The sequence below is a fragment of the Rhinoraja longicauda genome, chromosome 17 (assembly GCF_053455715.1).
Source record: "Rhinoraja longicauda isolate Sanriku21f chromosome 17, sRhiLon1.1, whole genome shotgun sequence".
NCBI classification, from domain to species: domain Eukaryota; kingdom Metazoa; phylum Chordata; class Chondrichthyes; order Rajiformes; family Arhynchobatidae; genus Rhinoraja; species Rhinoraja longicauda.
In genome coordinates, this window is record NC_135969.1 from 40,271,516 (window position 1) to 40,294,268 (window position 22,753).

The 22,753-nt window shown below is 42.1% G+C and overlaps 1 protein-coding gene and 1 long non-coding RNA gene across 2 annotated transcripts in view; one reads left to right on the forward strand and one right to left on the reverse strand.

The window, feature by feature from the left end:
• Nucleotides 1–22,533, reverse strand: part of LOC144601942 (uncharacterized) — a 31,294-nt gene extending 8,761 nt beyond the window's left edge. The window contains exons 1-3 of the long non-coding RNA XR_013548396.1: nt 22,321–22,533; nt 21,154–21,205; nt 12,789–12,891 (exon numbers count right to left, since the gene is read on the reverse strand). This is a non-coding gene — a long non-coding RNA (uncharacterized LOC144601942). The remainder of the gene's footprint in view (nt 1–12,788; nt 12,892–21,153; nt 21,206–22,320) is intronic.
• adamts9 (ADAM metallopeptidase with thrombospondin type 1 motif, 9) overlaps nt 1–22,753 on the forward strand; it is a 205,378-nt gene that overhangs the window by 143,671 nt on the left and 38,954 nt on the right. The window contains exons 29-30 of the mRNA XM_078414557.1: nt 10,701–10,868; nt 22,338–22,508. Coding sequence (XP_078270683.1) covers nt 10,701–10,868; nt 22,338–22,508 — 339 coding nt within the window. The remainder of the gene's footprint in view (nt 1–10,700; nt 10,869–22,337; nt 22,509–22,753) is intronic.

Genomic DNA, 22,753 nt, shown 5'->3' on the forward strand with positions numbered 1-22,753 from the left:
CCTGACCCGCTGAGTTACTCCAGCACTTTGTGACTATCTTCAACATAAACCGGCATTTGCAGTTCCTTCCTGCATATGTCATACGTTGAAAGACTGGAGCGACTAGGCTTGTATACACTGGAATTTAGAAGGATGAGAGGAGATCTTATCGAAACGTATAAGATTATTCAGGGGTTGGACACGTTAGAGTCCAGAACAAGGGGCCACAGTTTAAGAATAAGGGGTAGGCCATTTAGAACTGAGATGAGGAAAAACTTTTTCAGTCAGAGAGTTGTGAATCTGTGGAATTCTCCGCCTCTGAAGGCAGTGGAGGATAATTCTCTGAATGCATTCAAGAGAGAGCTAGATAGAGCTCTTAAGGATAGCGGAGTCAGGGGGTATGGGGAGAAGGCAGGAACAGGGTACTGATTGAGAATGATCAGCCATGATCACATTGAATGGCGGTGCTGGCTCGAAGGGCCGAATGGCCTCCTCCTGCACTTATTGTCTATTGTCTGCACACTAATTGTAATTAAATTTGTATCTACACGCTGTCTGCATGTAATTATCTGTAATATTTTCAGTTGTGAAAGATTGTAAGGACATGGCAATCAATATTGCTAATCTGTTATTTTTGGTGGTCTTGAAAAATAATCTACCTGTGTGTAAAATAAGAGGGTGGCTAAAAGTTGAAACTTGAGTTAGGGGTTGGATGTACAACTGTGGTTATTGTCTCCCGGATCTACTCCCTTTAATTTTTATAGTTAGATCCTTTTTTTTTTTTTAACCCTCTTATTCTCTCTCCCCAAGTTTATAGTTTTTTTAAATTTTTACTTTCTCTCTTCAAAAATTTAAAAATTGAAGCTATGTAAGAACTCTGTAACAAATGTGTTTTTTTTAATTTCTATTTGTACATATGCTTTTCAAAAAAAAAGATTTTTTTAAATAATTTTTTTTTTTTAAATAAGAGGGTGGCAGAGTGGTGCAGCAGGTAGAGCTGCTGCCCTACCGCACACAGAGATTCCGGTTCGATCCTTACCTTGAGTGCTGTCTGTGTGGAGTTTGCACATTCTCCCAGTGACCGCGTGGGTTTCCTCCGGGTGCTCCGGCTTCCTGCCACATCCCAAAGACGTGCGGGCTTTGTAGGTTAATTGGACCCCTGTAAATTGCCCCTTGTGTGCAGGGAGTGGATGGGAAAGTGGGATAACATAGAACCAGTGATCGATGGTCGGCATGGACTCAGTGGGCCGAATGGCCTGATTCCATGCTGTACCTTTCCATTCAATCAATTCAATGTAACGCATGCTTGGAGCAAGGGATAAAAGAACAATGGCATAGCTGATAAGTGACAGACATTCATCAATTTATCAGAAGAATAGCTATCTGTTTGAGATCCACAAGATATTGGAATACCGAAGCCCATTTTATGGGTTACTGGATGACCCGTGGACAAGTCGGGTTCCCGTTGTGACAGCGGCTGATGACGAAAAAGACACATCATTTTAATATCGTTGAGTGGTCAAACTTTAACTTGTAGAAAATTTGAGCATTTACCTCAGGAGTCATCGTTGAAGGAAGCACGCGTTTAATAGACAATAAACAATAGGTGCAGGAGTTCTGGACTCCCCCAACATTGGGAACATGTTTTCTGCCTCTAATGTGTCCAACCCCTTAATAATCTTATATGTTTCGATAAGATCCCCTCTCATCCTTCTAAATTCCAGTGTGTACAAGCCTAGTCGCTCCAGTCTTTCATAGCTGATCTCTGCCTCCTAACCCCATTTTTCCTGCCTTCTCCCCATAACCCTTGACACCCGTTCTAATCAAGAATTTGTCTATCTCTGTCTTAAAAATATCCACTGACTTGACCTCCACAGCCCTCTGTGGCGATGAGTTCCACAGATTAACCACCCTCTGACTAAAGAAGTTCCTCCTCACCTCCTTTCTAAAAGAGCGCCCTTTAATTCTGAGGCTGTGACCTCTGGTCCTAGACTCTCCCACCAGTGGAAACATCCTCTCCACATCCACTCTATCTCTGACTCTCATTATTCTGTAAGTACTGTAAGTTGTTGGTTCACAGGATTCACATTGGTCTGAGGGAGGAGCCAGGGTGATAAGTATCTCAGAATGGCTTCACATTTTGATCAGATATCATTATCTCCTGGTGCAGCATGGATCAGATGGACCGAAGGGCCTGTTTCCAAGCTGTATCTCTAAACCCAACCAACCTGAAATCAACTAAATCTAAAGAAATCGTGAAATAATATTTTTTTCTTACCATCGGTACCCTCGGATACGTTTTGATCGGAGTTATCTTTATAGTTTTTGTAAAGTAATTGAAGTAAAGCCAGATTAACATGCAACCCTTTAGTTCTGTGTTTTCACTAATAGCCCAGGGTCGGGCTTGTTATCTGATAACCATACTGTTTTAAAGATCATTTCCTGTAGATTTGTCAGGCTCTGATATGTCAACATTTTGGACTTCGTTGTCAAAAGTAAAGAGGTTGCAGAAGATATGATTGTGTACTTCCTACTACAAAGTTAACCTTGGCAAAAATATTTCCTTAACAAAAAAGGCAAGATTCATATCGACACCGCAGAGAGGAAGAATTGAATTAAGGTTCTCAGAGTCACGTTATTCAAGCTGTATTTCAAATAAATATAACTGCTTTTCCCCCCTGATCCAATATTTTATCAGCGTGCTTATTCATAAAAGATGGTTCAAATATGGAAATATGATTTCAGTCAAAGGTTGACAGCTGGATCCAAAATGAAATACAATCTTACCAGTAACATGGCTTTTCACAAGTCGTTTCAGTAGTGAAGAATTTTATTGTAATTTATCACTTGATTTGCTTGGTTCATAAGTTCATCGTGTGATAGGAGCAGAATTAGGCCATTCGGCCCATCAGGTCTATTCCGCCATTCAATCATGGCTGATCCATCTCTCCCTCCTAACCCCTTTCTCCTGCCTTCTCCCCATAACCACTGACACCTGCACTAATCAAGAATCTAACTATCTCTGCCTTAAAAATATCCACTGACTTGCCCTCTACATCCTTCTAAGGCAGAATTCCACAGATTCACCTCCCTCTGACTAAAGAAATGCCTCCTTATCTCCTTCCTAAAGGAATGATCTTTTATTCTGAGGCTGTGCCCTCTGGTCTTAGACTCTCCCACTGGAAACATCCTCTCCATATCCACTAGTTCCAAACCTTTTACTATTCGGTAAGTCTCAATGAGGTCCCCCCTCATCCTTCTAAACTTGGTATTCTATACATCAATATATGTTTAGTTACTACAATAGTGACAAGCATTTTGATAGCAAATAAATGCAAACTGGCAAGGATTAACAGATTATTAAGGGAACTAAATATGATTATGTTTATGTTGGAACTTTATAACTCTAGTTCCTTTTCCAAAACACACTATACTTTCCCAAATTATAGTTTTTGGGATGAGTTGTTGACATTTTGGGTCGAAATCCTGCATCAGGATCAGATTGCAGAATTTAACATTTTCACTCTGAGCCTGCCCAAATTAATAAATGCATTTGGAGAAAGCTGCAATAATGATTACATTTATACCATTGGAGTCCATTAAAATTCAAAGCTCAAAGGATTGATTGGTTTACCTCCTTAACTCCTTATGAATGGATCGGCATCTTCTTGGTCTTGCAACATGTTGATGAGGCTTTGCAGAATACCATTGCATATAATACATACGCCAGACACGAAAAGCTGGAGTAACTCAGTGGGACAGGCAGCAGCTCTGGACAGTTCAGGATTCAGGAACAGTTTCTTCCCAGCTGTTATCAGGCAACTGAATCATCCCACCACAACCAGAGAGCGGTGCTGAACTATTATCTACCTCATTGGTGACCCTCGGACTATCCTTGCTTGGACTTTGCTGGCTTGCACTAAACGTTATTCCCTTTATCATGAGTCTGTACACTGTGAATGTGTAAGACAATAGACAATAGACAATAGACAATAGGTGCAGGAGTAGGCCATTCAGCCCTTCGAGCCAGCACTGCCATTCAATGCGATCATGGCTGATCACTCTCAATCAGTACCCCGTTCCTGCCTTCTCCCCATACCCCCTCACTCCGCTATCCTTAAGAGCTCTATCCAGCTCTCTCTTGAAAGCATCCAACGAACTGGCCTCTACTGCCTTCTGAGGCAGAGAATTCCACACCTTCACCACTCTCTGACTCTACAAGAGAGTTGTAAATCTGTTGAATTCTCTGCCTCAGAAGGCAGTGGAGGCCAATTCTGTGGATGCTTTCAAGAGAGAGCGAGATAGAGCTCTTAAGGATAGCGGAGTCAGGGGGTATGGGGAGAAGGCAGGAACGGGGTACAAATTGAGAATGATCAGCCATGATCACATTGAATGGCGGTGCTGGCTCGAAGGGCCAAATGGCCTACTCCTGCACCTATTGTCTATTGTCTATTGGCTCGATTGTAATCATGAATTGTCTTTCCGCTGACTGGATAGCACGCAACAAAAGCTTTTCACTGTACCTCGGTACACGGGACAATAAACTAAACTGTAATAAACTGTAAATAAGATAACGTGGCATCATCTTTGGAACTCCAACAGATGCGGAGACATCCGGTCTCCTGGAGATCTTGGTGTCCGGGAGGCTGAGACTCCTCGGGCTCCTGGAGACTGAGAGCAGTCATTTTGGTTACCTTGTCCTTCAATTCTCCTCCCTTTAGGAACATCTTCTTCCCCTCTGGCATCTGAACAGTTGTTCCCTAAGCTAGGGGTAATGTCTGATTCCCTCCAGCCCATTGAGGACATTGGACTTAGTCTGGGAACTGATGTGCTACAATGCTGAGAACTATATATATATATATATATATATATATAAATTTATATATGAGAACTGTATCTTCTCATTTGCTCTATCTGTTGTACTTCAGTTAGAGCTGATTATATAGATTCATACTCATGTGGAAACAGGCCCTTCGGCCCAACTTGCCCACACCGACCAACATGTCCCATCTACACTAGTCTCACCTGCCCGCATTTGGCCCATATCCTTCTAAACGTGTCCCATCCATGTACCTGTCCAAATGTTTGTTAAACATTGCGATAGTCCCTGCCTCAATATACCTCCTCCAGTAGCTCGTTCCATGCACTCACCACCTTTTGTGTAATAAAAGTTACCCCTCGGGTTCCTATTAAATCTTTCCCACCTCACCAGTGTATGGCATATCTGTGTACAGGAAGGAACAGCAGATGCTGGTTTACACCAAAAATAGACACAAAAAGCTGGAGCAACTCAGCGGGTCAGGCAGCATCTCTGGAGAAAATTAATAAGTGACGTTTTGGGTCAAGACTTCTGAAGAAGGGTCTCGACCCAAAACGCCACCTACTCCAGAGATGCTGCCTGACCCGCTTAGTTACTCCAGCACTTTGTGTCTATAGAAAACATAGACATAGAAAACATAGAAAATAGGTGCAGGAGTAGGCCATTCGGCCCTTCGAGCCTGCACCGCCATTCAATATGATCATGGCTGACCATCCAGCTCAGTAACCCGTACCTGCCTTCTCTCCATACCCCTTGATCCCTTTAGCCACAAGGGCCACATCTAACTCCCTCTTAAATATAGCCAATGAACTGGCCTCAACTACCTTCTGTGGCAGAGAATTCCACAGACTCACCACTCTCTGTGTGAAGAAATGTTTTCTCATCTCGAGAAATGTTTTCTCATCTCGAGAAATGTTTTCTCATCTCGAGAAATGTTTTCTCATCTGTATGATATTTCTGTGTACGGTGCATCTGATCTGTTTGGATAGCACGCTGAGCAAAGCTTTTCACTCTACCTCGGGACATGTGACAATAATAAACCTAAACCTGAAGTCACTTCTCAGCAAAGCCTGGAATGTCACACTGTGTGGAGTTTGTGAAATCCGTGCTCAACCATTGCCACAGCACAGCGTGCCATCACAATGCTGCACTGATCTTCGACCATTCAGACTTTTAGCTCCTGCAGCGTTCAAAGTTTCAGACGGGACTCCTGCAAGCTTGGAAACTTCCTCCAGCTAGGCTTCTAATAGACTTACAACCTTCACTGCTGTTGTGAACGTAAAATCTACAGATTTGGTTATCCTACTGTGTGACGCCTTGTTCTGTGTATACTTGTCATGTTGAATATTTGTCACCACTTCATGCTCTATTTGATCATTCAGTAATGCCTAAACTGAAATCAATGAGAGGTTAGTCTGATGTCTGCACTTAAGAAGTGCTTAGATTCTTGATTGTTTAGTCAAGCTGCTGGAACAGTAAAATGGGATTTTTTAAAATGTCGATTTTTAAAATAAAATGTCATTTCTTCCTCTACACCGATCTGAATAGTTGTAATGTTTCAGTCTTTCTGTCTACCTCATGTTAATCCCCCATCATCTATCTGTACGCTGTGAACGGCTCGATTGTAATCATGTGGTGCACATTGGCACCAACGATTTAGGTAAAAAACGGGATGAGGTCCTACAAGGTGAATTTAGAGAGCTAGGAGAAAAACGTAAAAGTAGGACCTCAAAGGTAATACCAGTGCCACGTGCTAGTCAGAGTAGGAATAGGAGGATATTTCAGATGAATACGTGGCTTGAAAAATGGTGCAAGGGGGAGGGATTCAAATTTTTAGGACATTGGAACCAGTTCTGGGAGAGGTGGGACAATTACAAACAGGACGGTCTGCACCTGAGCTGGAATGGAACCAATGTCCTAGGGGGAGTGTTTGCTAGTGCTGTCGGGGAGGATTTAAACTAATGTGGCAGGGGGTTGGGAGCAGGAGCAGAGAGACTGAGGGGTGTAAAATGAGGGTAGAAGCAACAGGTAGCAAGGTGAAAAGTAAAAGTGGCAGGCAGACAAATCCAGGGCAAAAATCAAAAAGGGCCACTTTTCAACATAATTGTATAAGGGGTAAGAGAGTTGTAAAAACAAGCCTGAAGGCTTTGTGTCTCAATGCAAGGAGTATACGTAATAAGGTGGATGAATTAAATGTGGAGATAGTTATTAATGATTATGATATAGTTGGGATTATGGAGACATGGCTCCAGGGTGACCAAGGCTGGGAGCTCAACATCCAGGGATATTCTATATTCAGGCGGGATAGACAGAAAGGAAAAGGAGGTGGGGTAGCGTTACTGGTTAGAGAGGAGATTAAAGCAGTGGAAAGGAAGGACATTAGCTTGGAGGAAGTGGAATCGATATGGGTAGAGCTACGAAACACTAAGGGGCAGAAAACGCTAGTGGGAGTTGTGTACAGGCCACCTAACAGCAGTAGTGAGGTTGGGGATGGCATCAAGCAGGAAATTAGAAATGCGTGCACTAAAGGTGCAGCAGTTATAATGGGTGACTTCAATCTACATATAGATTGGGTGAACCAAACTGGCAGGGGTGCTGAGGAAGAGGATTTCTTGGAATGTTTGAGAGATGGTTTTCTAAACCAACATGTCGAGGAACCAACGAGAGAACAGGCCATTCTAGACTGGGTATTGAGTAATGAGGAAGGGTTAGTTAGCAGTCTTGTTGTGCGAGGCCCCTTGGGCAAGAGTGATCATAATATGGTAGAGTTCTTCATTAGGATGGAGAGTGACAAAGTCGATACAGAAACAAGTGTTCTGAACTTAAAGAAAGGTAACTTTGAGGGTATGAGGCGTGAATTGTCCAAGATAGACTGGCGATTGATGCTGAAAGGGTTGACGGTGGACATGCAATGGAAGGCATTTAAAGGTCGCATGGATGAACTACAACAAGTGTTCATCCCAGTTTGGCAAAAGAACAAACCAGGAAAGGTAGTGCATCCGTGGCTAACAAGGGAAATCAAGGATAGTATTAAAACAAAAGATGAAGCATACAGATTAGCCAGAAAAAATAGCATACCAGAGGACTGGGTGAAATTCAGAGTCCAGCAGAGGAGGACAAAGGGCTTAATTAGGAAAGGGAAAATAGATTATGAGGGAAAACTGGCAAGGAACAAAAAAACTGACTGCAAAAACTTTTATAGATATGTCAAGAGAAAAAGATTAGTTAAGACAAATGTAGGTCCCTTGCAGTCGGAAACAGGTGAATTGATCATAGGGAACAAGGAAATGGCAGACCAATTGAACAAATACTTTGGTTCTGTCTTCACTAAGGAAGACATAAACCGTCTGCCGGAAATAGCGGGGGACCGGGGGTCTAATGAGATGGAGGAACTGAGGGAAATCCAGGTTAGTCGGGAAGTGGTGTTAGGTAAATTAAATGGATTAAAGGCCGAAAAATCCCCAGGGCCAGATAGGAAACCGAAGATCTCGGAGAAAACCCACGCAGGTCACGGGGAGAACGTACAAACTCCTTACAGTGCAGCACCCGTAGTCAGGATCGAACCTGAGTCTCCGGCGCTGCATTCGCTGTAAAGCAGCAATGGCAGGTATTCCTGGGAATAATGCAGAGGTTGCAGGATCAATTTATCCCAAAGAGGCGGAAAGACTCTAAGGGGAGTAAAAGACACCTGTGGCTGACGAGGGAAGTCAAGGACAGCATAAAAATTAAGGAGAGGAAGTATAACATAGCAAAGAAGAGTGGGAAGACAGAGGATTGGGACTCTTTTAAAGAGCAACAAAAGTTAACTAAAAAGGCAATACGGGGAGAAAAGATGAGGTATGAGGGTAAACTAGCCAATAATATAAAGGAGGATAGAAAAAGTTTTTTTAGGTACGTGGAGGAAAAAAATAGTCAAGGCAAATGTGGGTCCCTTGAAGACAGAAGCAGGGGAATTTATTATGGGGAACAAAGAAATGGCAGACGAGTTAAACCGTTACTTTGGATCTGTGTTTACTGAGGAGGATACACACAATCTCCCAAATGTTCGAGGGGCCGGAGAACCCAGGGTGATGGAGGAACTGAAGGAAATCCACATTAGGCAGGAAATGGTTTTGGGTAGACTGATGGGACTGAAGGCTGATAAATCCCCAGGGCCTGATGGTCTGCATCCCAGGGTACTTAAGGAGGTGGCTCTAGAAATAGTGTAAGCATTGGAGATCATTTTTCAATGTTCTATAGATTCAGGATCAGTTCCTGTGGATTGGAGGATAGCAAATGCTATCCCACTTTTTAAGAAAGGAGGGAGAGAGAAAACGGGTAATTATAGACCAGTTAGTCTGACATCAGTGGTGGGGAAGATGCTGGAGTCAATTATAAAAGACGAAATTGCTGAGCATTTGGATAGCAGTAACAGGATCATTCCGAGTCAGCATGGATTTACGAAGGGGAAATCATGCTTGACAAATCTACTGGAATTTTTTGAGGATGTAACTAGGAAAATTGACAGGGGAGAGTCAGTGGATGTGGTGTACCTCGACTTTCAGAAAGCCTTCGACAAGGTCCCACATAGGAGATTAGTGGGCAAAATTAGAGCACATGGTATTGGGGGTAGGGTACTGACATGGATAGAAAATTGGTTGACAGACAGAAAGCAAAGAGTGGGGATTAATGGGTCCCTTTCGGAATGGCAGGCAGTGACCAGTGGGGTACCGCAAGGTTCGGTGCTGGGACCCCAGCTATTTACGATATACATTAATGACTTAGATGAAGGGATTAAAAGTACCATTAGCAAATTTGCAGATGATACTAAGCTGGGGGGTAGTGTGAATTGTGAGGAAGATGCAATAAGGCTGCAGGGTGACTTGGACAGGTTGTGTGAGTGGGCAGATACATGGCAGATGCAGTTTAATGTAGATAAGTGTGAGGTTATTCACTTTGGAAGTAAGAATAGAAAGGCAGATTATTATCTGAATGGTGTCAAGTTAGGAAGAGGGGATGTTCAACGAGATCTGGGTGTCCTAGTGCATCAGTCACTGAAAGGAAGCATGCAGGTACAGCAGGCAGTGAAGAAAACCAATGGAATATTGGCCTTCGTAACAAGAGGAGTTGAGTATAGGAGCAAAGAGGTCCTTCTACAGTTGTACCGGGCCCTGGTGAGACCGCACCTGGAGTACTGTGTGCAGTTTTGGTCTCCAAATTTGAGGAAGGATATTCTTGCTATTGAGGGCGTGCAGTGTAGGTTCACTAGGTTGATTCCCGGAATGGCAGGACTGTCGTATGTTGAAAGGCTGGAGCAATTAGGCTTGTATACACTGGAATTTAGAAGGATGAGGGGGGATCTTATTGAAACGTATAAGATAATTAGGGGATTGGACACATTAGAGGCAGGAAACATGTTTCCAATGTTGGGGGAGTCCAGAACAAGGGGCCACAGTTTAAAAATAAGGCGTAGGCCATTTAGAACGGAGATGAGGAAGAACTTTTTCAGTCAGAGAGTGGTGAAGGTGTGGAATTCTCTGCCTCAGAAGGCAGTGGAGGCCAGTTCGTTGGATGCTTTCAAGAGAGAGCTGGATAGAGCTCTTAAGGATAGCGGAGTGAGGGGGTATGGGGAGAAGGCAGGAACGGGGTACTGATTGAGAGTGATCAGCCATGATCGCATTGAATGGCGGTGCTGGCTCGAAGGGCTGAATGGCCTACTCCTGCACCTATTGTCTATTGTCTATTGTCTAAGACGAAGACGGACACAAAACGCTGGAGTAACTCATCGGTTGCGTTACAGCTGTAACATCGGCGATTCTGCCGAGTTTCGCCGCACTTAAGACCAGAGGAAAGAAAATGTTTTCTGAAAGCCGTAAAGAATACTAAACAAGTAAAAGTAATGTCATAATTCATTCATTTCCAGTGCTCCAGTTCCTGTGGGAAGGGAAGTAAATACCGCACTGTTCACTGCATGAATAAAGAAAGAAAGCAAGTGGAGGACGAAAACTGTCAACATCTGGAGAAACCAAAGTCACAGAAGCGATGTAGAGGAGGCAGGTGTCCCAGGTGGAAAACAGGAGAGTGGACGCAGGTAAAGTACAACACTTACTACCACTTAAAGAAATGGGCGGCTCGGCTGCCCAGAGGTAGAGCTGCTGCCTTGCTTAGTGCGGGTGTCAGTGGTTATGGGGAGAAGGCAGGAGAATGGGGTTAGGAGGGAGAGCTAGATCAGCCATGATTGAATGGCAGAGTAGACTTGATGGGTCAAATGGCCTAATTCTGCTCGTATCTAGTGATCTATTGATCTTACAGCGCCAGAGACCCGAGTTTGATCCCGACTACGGGTGCTGTCTGTACAGAGTTTGTACGTTCTCCCCGTGACTGCTTGGGTTTTCTCCGAGTTCTTCAGTTTCCTCCCACAGTCTAAAGACGTATAGGTTTGTAGGTCAATTGGCTTGGTGTATACACCGATCAGCCAAGACATTATGACCACTGACAGGCAAAATGAATAACATTGATTATCTTGTTACAATGGCACCTGTCAAGGGGTGGGATATATTAGGCAGCAAGTGAACAGTCAGTTTTTGAAGTTGATGTGTTGGATGCAGGAGTAAAGACCTGAGCAACTTTGACAAGGGCCAAATTGTTATGGCCAGACGACTGGGTCAGAGCATCTCTGAAACGACAAGGCTTGTGGGGTGCTCCTGGTCAGCAGTGGTGTGTACCTACCGACAGTGGTCCGAGGAGGGACAAACCGGTGACAGGGTGTTGGGCGCCCAAGGCTCATCGATGCGCGAGGGCAACGAAGGCTATCCCGCCTGGTCCGAACCGACAGAAGGTCGACTGTGGCACAAGTCATAGAAAATGTTAATGGTGGTGACGGGAGGAATGTGTCACAATACACAGTGCATCGCACCCTGCTGCGTATGGGGCTGCACACGGAGGACCAACAGCATATTAGGCAGGTGGTCATAATGTTTTGGCTCATCAGGTCATAATGTTTTGGCTGATCGGTGTACAGCCCTGTTCATGCCCTGTGTTAATCTCAAAATGCATGACAGCAAATAAAGGTAAAGACGATTGCAGTGTCGAAAATGAGGCAGCCAATCTGTGCACATCGAGGCAGTCCGTACATGAATGGCATTAAGGGTCTTGCTGCCAACTGCCTTCCTTACTCTTACATTCGAACTTCCAAAGTGCAACACCTTGCACTTGCTCAGATAAAACTCCATCTGCCATTTCTCCTCAGAAAAGAACTGATTCTCCATATTGAAACCAAATGGTTCACAGTCCATTCATAGTTTCTAGTACATTTGACGGGTGGCTGAATCTGTTCATGAGCTACTTTTAGTTTAGTTTAGAAAGGAACTGCAGATGCAGGTTTATACCAAAGATAGACACAAAGTACTGGAGTTACTCAGCTGGTCAGGCAGCATCTCTGGAGAAACAGGATTGGTGACGTTTCCGGTCAGAATCCTTCTCAGTCTTAAGAAGGGTCCCGACCCAAAACGTCATCCATCTTGTTTCTCCAGAGATTCTGCCCTGACCTGCTGAGTTTCTCTTGCACTTTGTTCCCATCTTTAGTTTAGTTTAGTTTAGAGATACAGCGTGGGAACAGGCTCTTCGGTCCACTGAGTCCACACCGACCTGCGATCACCCGTATGCTAGTTCTATGTTGCCCTAATTTTGCATCCTACACACTAAGGCCAATTTACAGCAGTCAATTAACCTACAAACCTGCACGTCTTTGGAGTGCGGGAGGAAACCGGAGCACCCGGAGAAAACCCACACTGGTCATGTAGAGAACGTGCAAACTCCGTACAGACAGCACCCACAGTCAGGATCGAACCCGGGTCTCTGGCGTTGCTGAGCCCAAGCTATCAGAATTGGTTCTAGACATGTTATTGACATTCACAGGTATTTCCAAAGTAGAATCTACGCTCAGAAGTATACAGCATCAACCAAATAAAGCTAAAATGTTGAGCCCTTCCCTCCATCCACACTTACTTACATCAAGTGTCATTACCCACCATGTCGGACGGAACTGCAGATGCTGGTTTACACCGAAGGTAGACACAAAGTGCTGGAGTAACTCAGGGGGTCAGGCAGCATCTCTGGAGAAAAGGAATGCGTAACATTATCCATTGGTAGTGCATGAATGAAATTTTAAAAAACTTTTATGCATACTTTAGAGACAGTTGAAGAAAGTGAATAGAAATGCATTTGAATGTAGGATCAAGTCAAGAAGAGTCAAAAGTGTTTCATTGTCAATGGTGAATCTGTGGAATTCATTGCCACAGAAGGCTGTGGAGACCAAGTCAATTGATATTTTTAACGCACAGATAGTTTGATTCCTGATTAGTACAGGTATCAGGGGTTATGGGGAGAAGGCAGGAGAATGGGGTTAGGAGAGACAGAAAGATCAGTATTGCTAGAATGGCGGAGTAGACTTGATGGGCCGAATGGCTTAATTCTGCTCCTATCACTTATGAACTTATGGAAGAATGAAATTCTTAACAAAGAATTCAAAATATGGTATTGGATGGAAGAGATATTTTAGGCACAAACTATCTCATATCTGTGGGAAGGAACTGCAGATGCTGGTTTACACTGAAAATAGATACAAAAGACTGGAGTAACTCAGTCTGAAGAAGGGTCTCAATCCGAAACGTCACCCTTTCCTTCTATCCGGAGATGCTGCCTGTCCCGCTGAGTTACTCCAGCATTTTGTGTCTATTTCATGAGTGTATTCCCTCAATATTAATTTTTTTTGGAACATCTTTTTTTGATGCCACAGGATGTTCATCATAATTCTCCAGTTTGAATGATACGATACGATACGATACGATAGAACTTTATTTATCCCAGGAGGGAAATTGATCTGCCGACAGTCATAAAAACGCAAAATACACAAAACACACAAAACACATGAAACATGAAATTAAAGTGGCGAATGGAAAGGCTTCGGGGATGTGCAGATTGGGGAGGGGAGGGGAGGGGGGAGGGGAGTCAGCCTCAGACTACCCCACGGCCGAAGTTTGATAGCCACAGGGAAACATAGAAACATAGAAAATAGGTGCAGGAGTAGGCCCTTCGGCCCTTCGAGCCTGCACCGCCATTCAATATGATCATGGCTGATCATCTAGCTCAGTAACCTGTACCTGCTTTCTCTCCATACCCCCTGATCCCTTTAGCCACAAGGGCCACATCTAACTCCCTCTTATATACAGCCAATGAACTGGCCTCAACTACCTTCTGTGGCAGAGAATTCCACAGACTCACCACTCTCTGTGTGAAGAAATGTTTTCTCATCTCGGTCCTAAAAGACTTCCCCCTTATCCTTAAGCTGTGACCCCTGGTTCTGGACTTCCCCAACATCGGGAACAATCTTCCCGCATCTAGCCTGTCCAACCCCTTAAGAATTTTGTATGTTTCAATAAGATCCCCCCTCAGTCTTCTAAATTCCAGCGAGTACAAGCCTAGTTTATCCAGTCTTTCTTCATATGAAAATCCTGCCATCCCAGGGATCAGAAGGATCTCCTGTGGCATTCTGTCCTGCATCTTGTAAACTGTAGGTAGGGAAGGAGCTATTGCTGGCAGTGATAAAACAACTACCTAAAGCCTTTCATTCATCACCATAAAATGTGGCAGCGGCCAAATAGTTCACTCATGAATCAAGTGCAAATATCATTGATTGCAGTCATAAAGATGCCTGCCACCCACTTTACCCATCTCCTAAGCTTGGAAAATATTACACGCTGGTGTTAGATGTAAGGAAGCAAAATAAGTCATTAGAAAATGTCTTAATTTTTCTTCTCCAATAAATGCAACCTCTCATCTATACTGATGCGCACAATGCGAAATCTGCCCACTGTGGAATAACGTTGCATCTTTATGATCAATGTGGGCCACTTCTGCTGTCAGGAAATATTTAATCCTTGGCATAAAACACACAAGACATGGCAGTTACAGGTCTGAAGAAGGGTCTCGACCCCAAACGTCACCCATTCCTTCTCTCCAGAGATGCTGCCTGTCCCGCTGAGTTACTCCAGCATTTTGTGTCTATCTTTTTAGTTTAGCTTAGTTTAGTTTAGATATACAGCACGGAGACAGGCCCTTCGGCCCTCCGAGTCCATGATCCCCGCATATTGACGCTATCCTATACCCACTGGGGACAATTTTGACATTCACCAAGCCAATTAACCTCCAAACCTGCACGTCTTTGGAGTGTGGGAGGAAACCAAAGATCTCGGAGAAAACCCACACGGTCACGGGGAGAACGTACAAACTTCGTAGTCGGGATTGAACCCGGGTCTCCGGCGCTGCATTCGCTGTAAGGCAGCAACTCTACCGCTGCGCCACCGTGCTCGCTATCTATTGGCAGTTACAGATACGTGCTGTACATGTTACACGATAACAGGTTTCTGGGAGATCAAATGACCCCATTAAAAACATTGGAAATATTTTGAGTTCCAAAATACCAAAAATATAGCAAATACTTTCTTGTAAAATGGTGGAATATAATTTCACCGTTTGTATCCCCTCGTTTAGATTTAGATTTAGATTTAGAGATACAGCGCGGAAACAGGCCCTTCGGCCCACCGAGTCCGCGCCGCCCAGCGATCCCTGCACATTAACACTATCCTACACACACTAGGGACAATTTTTACATTTACCCAGTCAATTAACCTACATACCTGTACGTCTTTGGAGTGTGGGAGGAAACCGAAGATCTCGGAGAAAACCCACGCAAGTCACGGGGAGAATGTACAAACTCCGTACAGACAGCACCCGTAGTCAGGATCAAACCTGATTCTCCGGCGCTGCATTCGCTGTAAGGCAGCGACTCTACCGCTGCGCCACCGTGCCGTGCCACCGTTATCATCTCGTCCCCAGCCAACAATGGACCATTGTGGGTTCCACCTTTCCTGAGTCATCGATCCCGGGCTCTGCTTTGTTCTGTGCCTTCCCATACCGATAGCATCACTCTCTCTGATTCTTGCTCTGCTGAAGGATCTCGACCCCAAACGTCACCTATTCCCTTTCTCCAGAGATGCTGCCTGTCCCGCTGAGTTATTCCAGCATTTTGTGTCTATCTTTGGTGTAAACCAGCAGCTGCAGTTTCTTCCAACACAATAGCAAATATTTGCTGGTGTTTACATTTTAAACTGATGTTAAAGTGGATCATCCAGTCCTATATCTGCTTCCCTGTCCAGGGAGCTACTTGACATTATAAACCCATGAATAATTTTGAAAAATGGATTGAAAAAGGTTATAAATTACAAAATTACTAACTATTCTTTTATTGCAGGTATTTATTCACAAAATGCTGGAGTAACTCAGCAGGTCAGGCAGCATCTCAGGAGAGAAGGAATGGGAGACTGAAGAAGAGTCTCGACCCGAAACGTTGCCCATTCCTTCTCTCCTGAGATGCTGCCTGACCTGCTGAGTTACTCCAGCATTTTGTGAATAAATACCTTCGATTTGTACCAGCATCTGCAGTTATTGTCTTATTCTTTTATTGCAACTCATTTGTCAAAAAGGCGAATTTGGAGAATTCTATGGTGCATATGATTTATTTGTGCATCAGGCCTTTAATGAATATGTTAATTAGATTTGATTAGTATGGGTGTTAGGGATCATAGGGAGAAAGCAGGAGAATGGGGTAGAGAGGGAAAGATAGATCAGCCATGATTGAACGACGGAGTAGACCTGATGGGCCAAATGGCCTAATTGTGCTACAGTAACTTATGCACTATCCAAAACACCAAGGACAATTTACAATTTTACCGAAGCCAATTAACCTACAAACCGGCACGTCTTTGGAGTGTGGGAGGAAACCGGAGCACCCAGAGAAAACCCACGCAGACAGGGGTCTGAAAAAGGGTTCTGACCTGAAACGTCACCTACTCTTTTTCTTCAGAGATGCCGCCTGACTCGCTATACTTACTCCCCCACTATATCTCCTCTATGCCCACCTTCAACACTTTCCTGAGGTTTGGTGCTCAGAATAGGGCAGAGATTTAGCAGTGGTTGAGCCAACATTTTTAACAGCTTCAGTAAAACCTTCTTGGACCTTGTGCTCTCTACCTTTTTTGACAGAGCCCAAGATAACATCATGTAAAATGGTTGTGGAGGGAGAGAATGGAAGGATATGGATTATGTGCAGGCAGTTAAGAGTTGGTCTTGGCACCTTGTTCGACACAGGTTTTGTGGGCTGAAGGGCCTGTTCATGTGCTGTACTGTTCTGTGTTTCAACTGCAGCATTGGCAAAGTGCAATACCCTCAATAATGCATTGTGTTTGCACTAAAGATAATCTCCATTTTGGTCCCCGTTGAGCCTTTTATTTCTGTAAATCTACAGAAGGGCTTTTATTTCCTTTGGCAGTCTGCTTAAATCGCATCATTTAACATTCAGTGACAGACTCCTTCACCCCAAGTGCGTGAAGGAGAGACATAGGAGGTCCTTCCTTCCCGCTGCCGTGAGACTGCACAACCAGCACTGCTCCCAGCAGACGAGTCAACAATAACAGCTAAGAACACACAGAAAACTGATGACAATTTATGTATCTTTTATTTATAATGAATGTCTCTTGCTATCCACTTTGCTGCTGGAACACTGTAAATTTCCCCGGTGTGGGACGAATAAAGGAATTTATTATTATTATTATTATTATTATTAGCACATTTTATGATACTGTTTCTATGATAGCTGCACATTATGACAACCACCAAAACATCACCTATCTATGTTCTCCAGGGATACTGCTTGGCCCGCTGAGTTACTCCAGCACTTTGTGTCTTTTTTTGTAAACCAGCAACTGCAGTTCCTTGTTTCAACAACGGTCTCACCCCGGCCATTCCCTCTTCTCCCCTCTCCCATCGGGCAAAAGGTATAGAAGTGAGAAAAACGCACACCTCCAGATTCAGGGACAGTTTCTTCCCAACTGTTATCAGGCAACTGAACCATCCTACCACAACCAGAGAGCAGTGCTGAACTACTGTCTACCTCTTTGGTGACCCTCTGACTATCCTTGATCGGACTTTGCTGGCTTTACCTTGCACTAAACATCATTCCCTTATCATGTATCTCTACACTGTAAATGGATCGATTGTAATCATGTATTGTCTTTCCACTGACTGGATAGCACGCAACAAAAGCTTTTCACTGTACCTCGGTACACGTGACAATAAACTAAACTGACTAACTAACTAACTTAATGTTAGTTTTGAAAAGTTCAGTTTGTCAAAAAAAGGAAAATATCTGATAATGTAGCAAGATTTACAAGTATTTTACATTTAGCACAGAAAAGAAAGGAATTGAGCGTAGCAGTTGCTTTAGATGCTGAAAAGGCGTTTGACAGGTTAGAATGGGATTTTTTATTTAAAGTATTAGAGAAGTACGGATTGGGAAATGGTTTCATTAACTGGGTAAAAGCTCTTTATAAACAACCTAAAGCCAAAGTGGTGACAAATGGCCAATCTTCTCAATCATTTAATTTGGAAAGATCTAGTAGACAGGGATGTCCCTTGTCACCGGCTTTATTTGTATTGGCCATTGAACCTCTGGCAGAGCTAATAAGATCAGATTTAGACATTGAAGGATTTAAAGTTAATCAGGAAAATCACAAAATTACTTTATTTGCAGATGATGTTTTAATTTGTCTTACTAGACCATTGGAATCCTTAAGAAAATTATATTTCAGACTGGAAGAATATGGGAAAGTATCAGGATATAAAATTAATAAAGATAAAACTGAAATAATGCCTCTTTCTGAAGGTAATTATGATCAATGTAAAAGAGAAAGTCAGTTTAAATGGCAAAAAGAAGGCATGAAGTACTTAGGGGTTAAAGTAAATAATAAGTTAAATAATCTGTATAAACTAAATTATAAACCACTAATTAAAAAATTGAGGAGGACTTGAAGAAATGGATGAATCTTCCAATTACATTGCTAGGGAGAGTGAACTGTATTAAGATGAATATTTTTCCAAGGATACAGTATTTATTCCAAACACTGCCTATACCTTTACCAAATAATTTTTTTCAAGAATTGAATAAAATTGTGAGAAATTTTCTTTGGAAAGGTAAAATGCCAAGAGTGTCTATGGAAAAATTAACATGGAAATTTGAATTAGGTGGACTGCAATTACCAAATTTTAAAAATTACTATCTGGCAGCACAAATGAGTTTTATTTCATCCTTTTATCAAGAGGGTGGAAAAACAGCATGGGTTAAAATTGAAATGGATAAAATAAAAGAACTATGCCCAGAACAATTTATCTATAAATGGGAAGCGAAACTATTAGTTAAGGATCAAGAGTCATCTTTGCTAAAACATTTAATTAATATATTGTTGAAAACAGTTAAAGCTAATGATAAAAGATTTTTTCTAACAGCTAAAACTCCATTAGTAAAAAATAGATTACTGCCGTTTGCTTGGAATAATCAAATATTACAAGTCTGGGAACAGAAGGGTATTAAACATATGGGAGATTGCTACGAAGGAAATAATTTTTTGACATTTTCTCAATTGAGAAACAAATATCAAATTCCAGGGAATAGTATTTTTTTCTATTATCAATTACAATCTTTTTTAAGGGAAAAGTTAGGTAATTCAATGTTTTTATTTCAAATTAAAGGAATTGAATCCCTGATTCAGGGCAAGGGAACTAAAACAATTATATCTTCAATGTATAAATTGTTACAAAAATCTAGTCCAAAGACAGGAATTCAAAAATCAAGACAAAGATGGGAAACAGATCTGAATATTAGCATTGATGAACCAAGTTGGGAAAGATTGTGTTTAGAAAGTATGAAAAATACTATTAATGTGAGATATAGTTTAGTACAATACAATTTTTTACATCAACTATATTTAACTCCGAAAAGATTAAACAATTTAAATCCAAATTTACCTGAAATTTGTTTTAGATGCAACCAGGATGTGGGTACTTTTTTACACTCCACATGGGCATGTCCTAAGGTAACTCCTTTTTGGAAAGACCTAAAAAACTTTTTGGAACAATTGATGAATAAGACCATACCATTGGATTCAAGGTTGTTTTTATTGGGAGATACTAAAGGAATATTACCAAGATTAATTTTAGATAAATATCAGGAAAGATTTCTCAAAATAGCAATAGCAATAGCAAAAAAATGTGTGGCGGTCACTTGGAAAGATCACAATGAAATAAGAATTGCAAGTTGGTATGCAGAAATGCGTAGTTGTATCCCATTAGAAAAAGCTACTTATAATCTGAGAAATAAATATGATTTCTTTTTGAAACTTTGGAACCCATTCACTTTAAAACTAGGATTAAGAATTGGAAATATTTAATTTTAGGATTGTTTTGATACCCCTAAAAAGAATTTAATAAGAAATTAGCCGGAAGTGTTTCCTTCTTGTCTCCAGGTTTCCTTCTTTCTTTCTTTCTTTCCTTTTTTAAATTTTTATTTCTTTATCTTTCTTCTTCTCCTTTTTCCTCTTTTTTCTAACTGGGGGGTGGGGGGGAGGGGGGTTGTGGGGGGGGGGGAGATAATACAGAACAATACAGGTATAATCGAATTTAAAATGTATAATCAAATCTATAATGTAGGTACCATCGCGTACTATGAGTTCATACATGTATTTGTTTTGTTAAAATTTAAATTAAATAAAAATAAATTAAAAAAAGAAAAGTTCAGTTGACCTAGCACCCAATACATGCATTGATTGTTTAGTTTAGATTAGTTTAGAGATACAGCGCAAAAACAGGCCCTTCGGCCCACTGAGTCCATGCCGACCAGCGATCATCCCTTACACTAAAACTATCCTACACACGAGGAACAATTTACAATTTTATCGAAGCCAGTGAACCTACAAACCTGTACGTCTTTGGAGTGTGGGAGGAAACCACAACCAGTGAGCAGTGCTGAACTACTATCCACCTCCTTGGTGACCCTCAGACTATCCTTGATCAGACTTTGCTGGCTTTACCTTGCACTAAACATTATTCCCTTATTAATTGTCCCTAATGGGTGTAGGATAGTGTTAGTGTACGGGGATCGCTGGGCGGCACGGACATGGTGGGCCGAAAAGGCCTGTTTCCGGCTGTATATATATGATATGATATGATATGATATGGACACTGGAAATGTATAGATACATTTGTAATCACGTATACATTTGTAATCACGTTTGTCTTTCTGCGACTGGATAGCACGCAACAAAAGCTTTTCATTGTAGCTCGGTACACGTGACAATAAACTACACTGAACTGAACTGAAACCAGAGCACCTGGAGAAAGCCCACGCAGTCATAGGGAGAACGCACAATCTCCGCACAGTTGAATTATACCATAAAATTGAAAACATATTTTTTGGAAAAGCCTACCCCAGAGTTGTACTTTACTTGGTTTTATGAGCAGATTTCATATTGCAGTGGGCTGTGAAGATAAAAATGGAAACAGGTTGTTCTGTGAATAGTTAAATATCTATCCTACTTTAAATCAGATGGACTGGTTCAAATCTGGTTTTGATCAAATCAGGACTTATACTTTTTAAACATATTATTTTATCCTTTCTAAAATAAAAACCATATTACTCGGACGCTTGTGAAAAAGTGAGCCTTATTTTCAGACATGCTGTCCGTATAGTTTTGAGAGGAAAGTCACCTTTAAAACAAATCGATTGTTAAAATCGAGCTATCTTTAAAACGGTTATGAAATCTCACTGCTTCTCGTTGACTTCAACCAAATTGGAGTGCTTATAGCTGTATCCCACCTGTACATGTAGGACTAACCTGCGATCATTTCCATGGCTCAACAAAGCTAAATATGTTTCTGACCCTTGAAAGATTTTTACTTTAAGAGATATTTTAACCGCCTAGGGTAAAAGGCCATGATGTAAACTGCCCTTCCCCCATTTAATGGGCAAAGTTCCCAGATTCCAGACAGCTATAAATTTCAACAGTGATTGCAAGCTGCTGATGTTATTTAAGTAAGTGTTCTTAAACTATTGATGCAAGTTATTCTATGCTTAGTTAGTTTAGGTCGCTTTGAAGAGCGTTGGGGTTAATGTTACAAGGTTTACTTTGTTGATTTGAACAAACTGCAGTCTCTTCATTGTGCAAAACCCTCGGGTTTTGGACTGCGATAAAAACCTCTTAGGTTATAGCTTTCAAATAATAAACCTAAAATGATAAATTTGCAGGGAGTATGCGTGAACAATGGTTGATTATTTAGGAATTCCTTATGAGATAACATTTAATTATTTATAGCTGAGTTACGCTACGGCTTTTCATGTCATTTACATTTCCAAATAGTGCTTGAATTTTCAAATAGTGCTTGAATTTTCTCAGATGAGTTATGTTTCCAGACCGTAATGTTAGATAATGAGCGTGCATGCAGTTTTGCCAGGCGGTAATGGGTGTACTTTTTGTTGTTCAAATGTTTGCCACCAAGAATCATTAATAAAGAGTTTAGCTTACAAAAGTGCATAATCTGAGCACCACATTCACCAAAGAAAGCGTAAATTAATTATGTTTCAAGCAGCTCCTTACCTTTGCAAATCTTGCAGTGTTCGGCGTTGTGTGGAAGTGGATTTCAGCATCGAGACGTCAGCTGCCAGATCTTAAACCAAAGCATTGAAGATTCCCAGTGCAGTCCGTCGGCCAAGCCTGCTTCGGTTCAGCACTGCCAGCGTGGAGTGTGTGTGCTTTACAGCTGGCATGTTGGAGAATGGGAGAAAGTAAGTGGAACAGCTGCAGCAGGCAGCAAAGCCACTGCTCGGAGTAAACAAGATCAAGGCAGTCTCCCTGCCATGCACCAGTCTGACGTGAGGTGTGATTTGTAAACTCGGATCAGATGGCTGGCTTCATGTGGTTAGGAGGATGTTTGATGTATTGCCAGAGAGAGGATAAGTTAGAGGGAAGAAAAGCTTCGCTGCATAACATTCGAATCAATCCAATTCCACCGCACTTCTGAAGTTACATA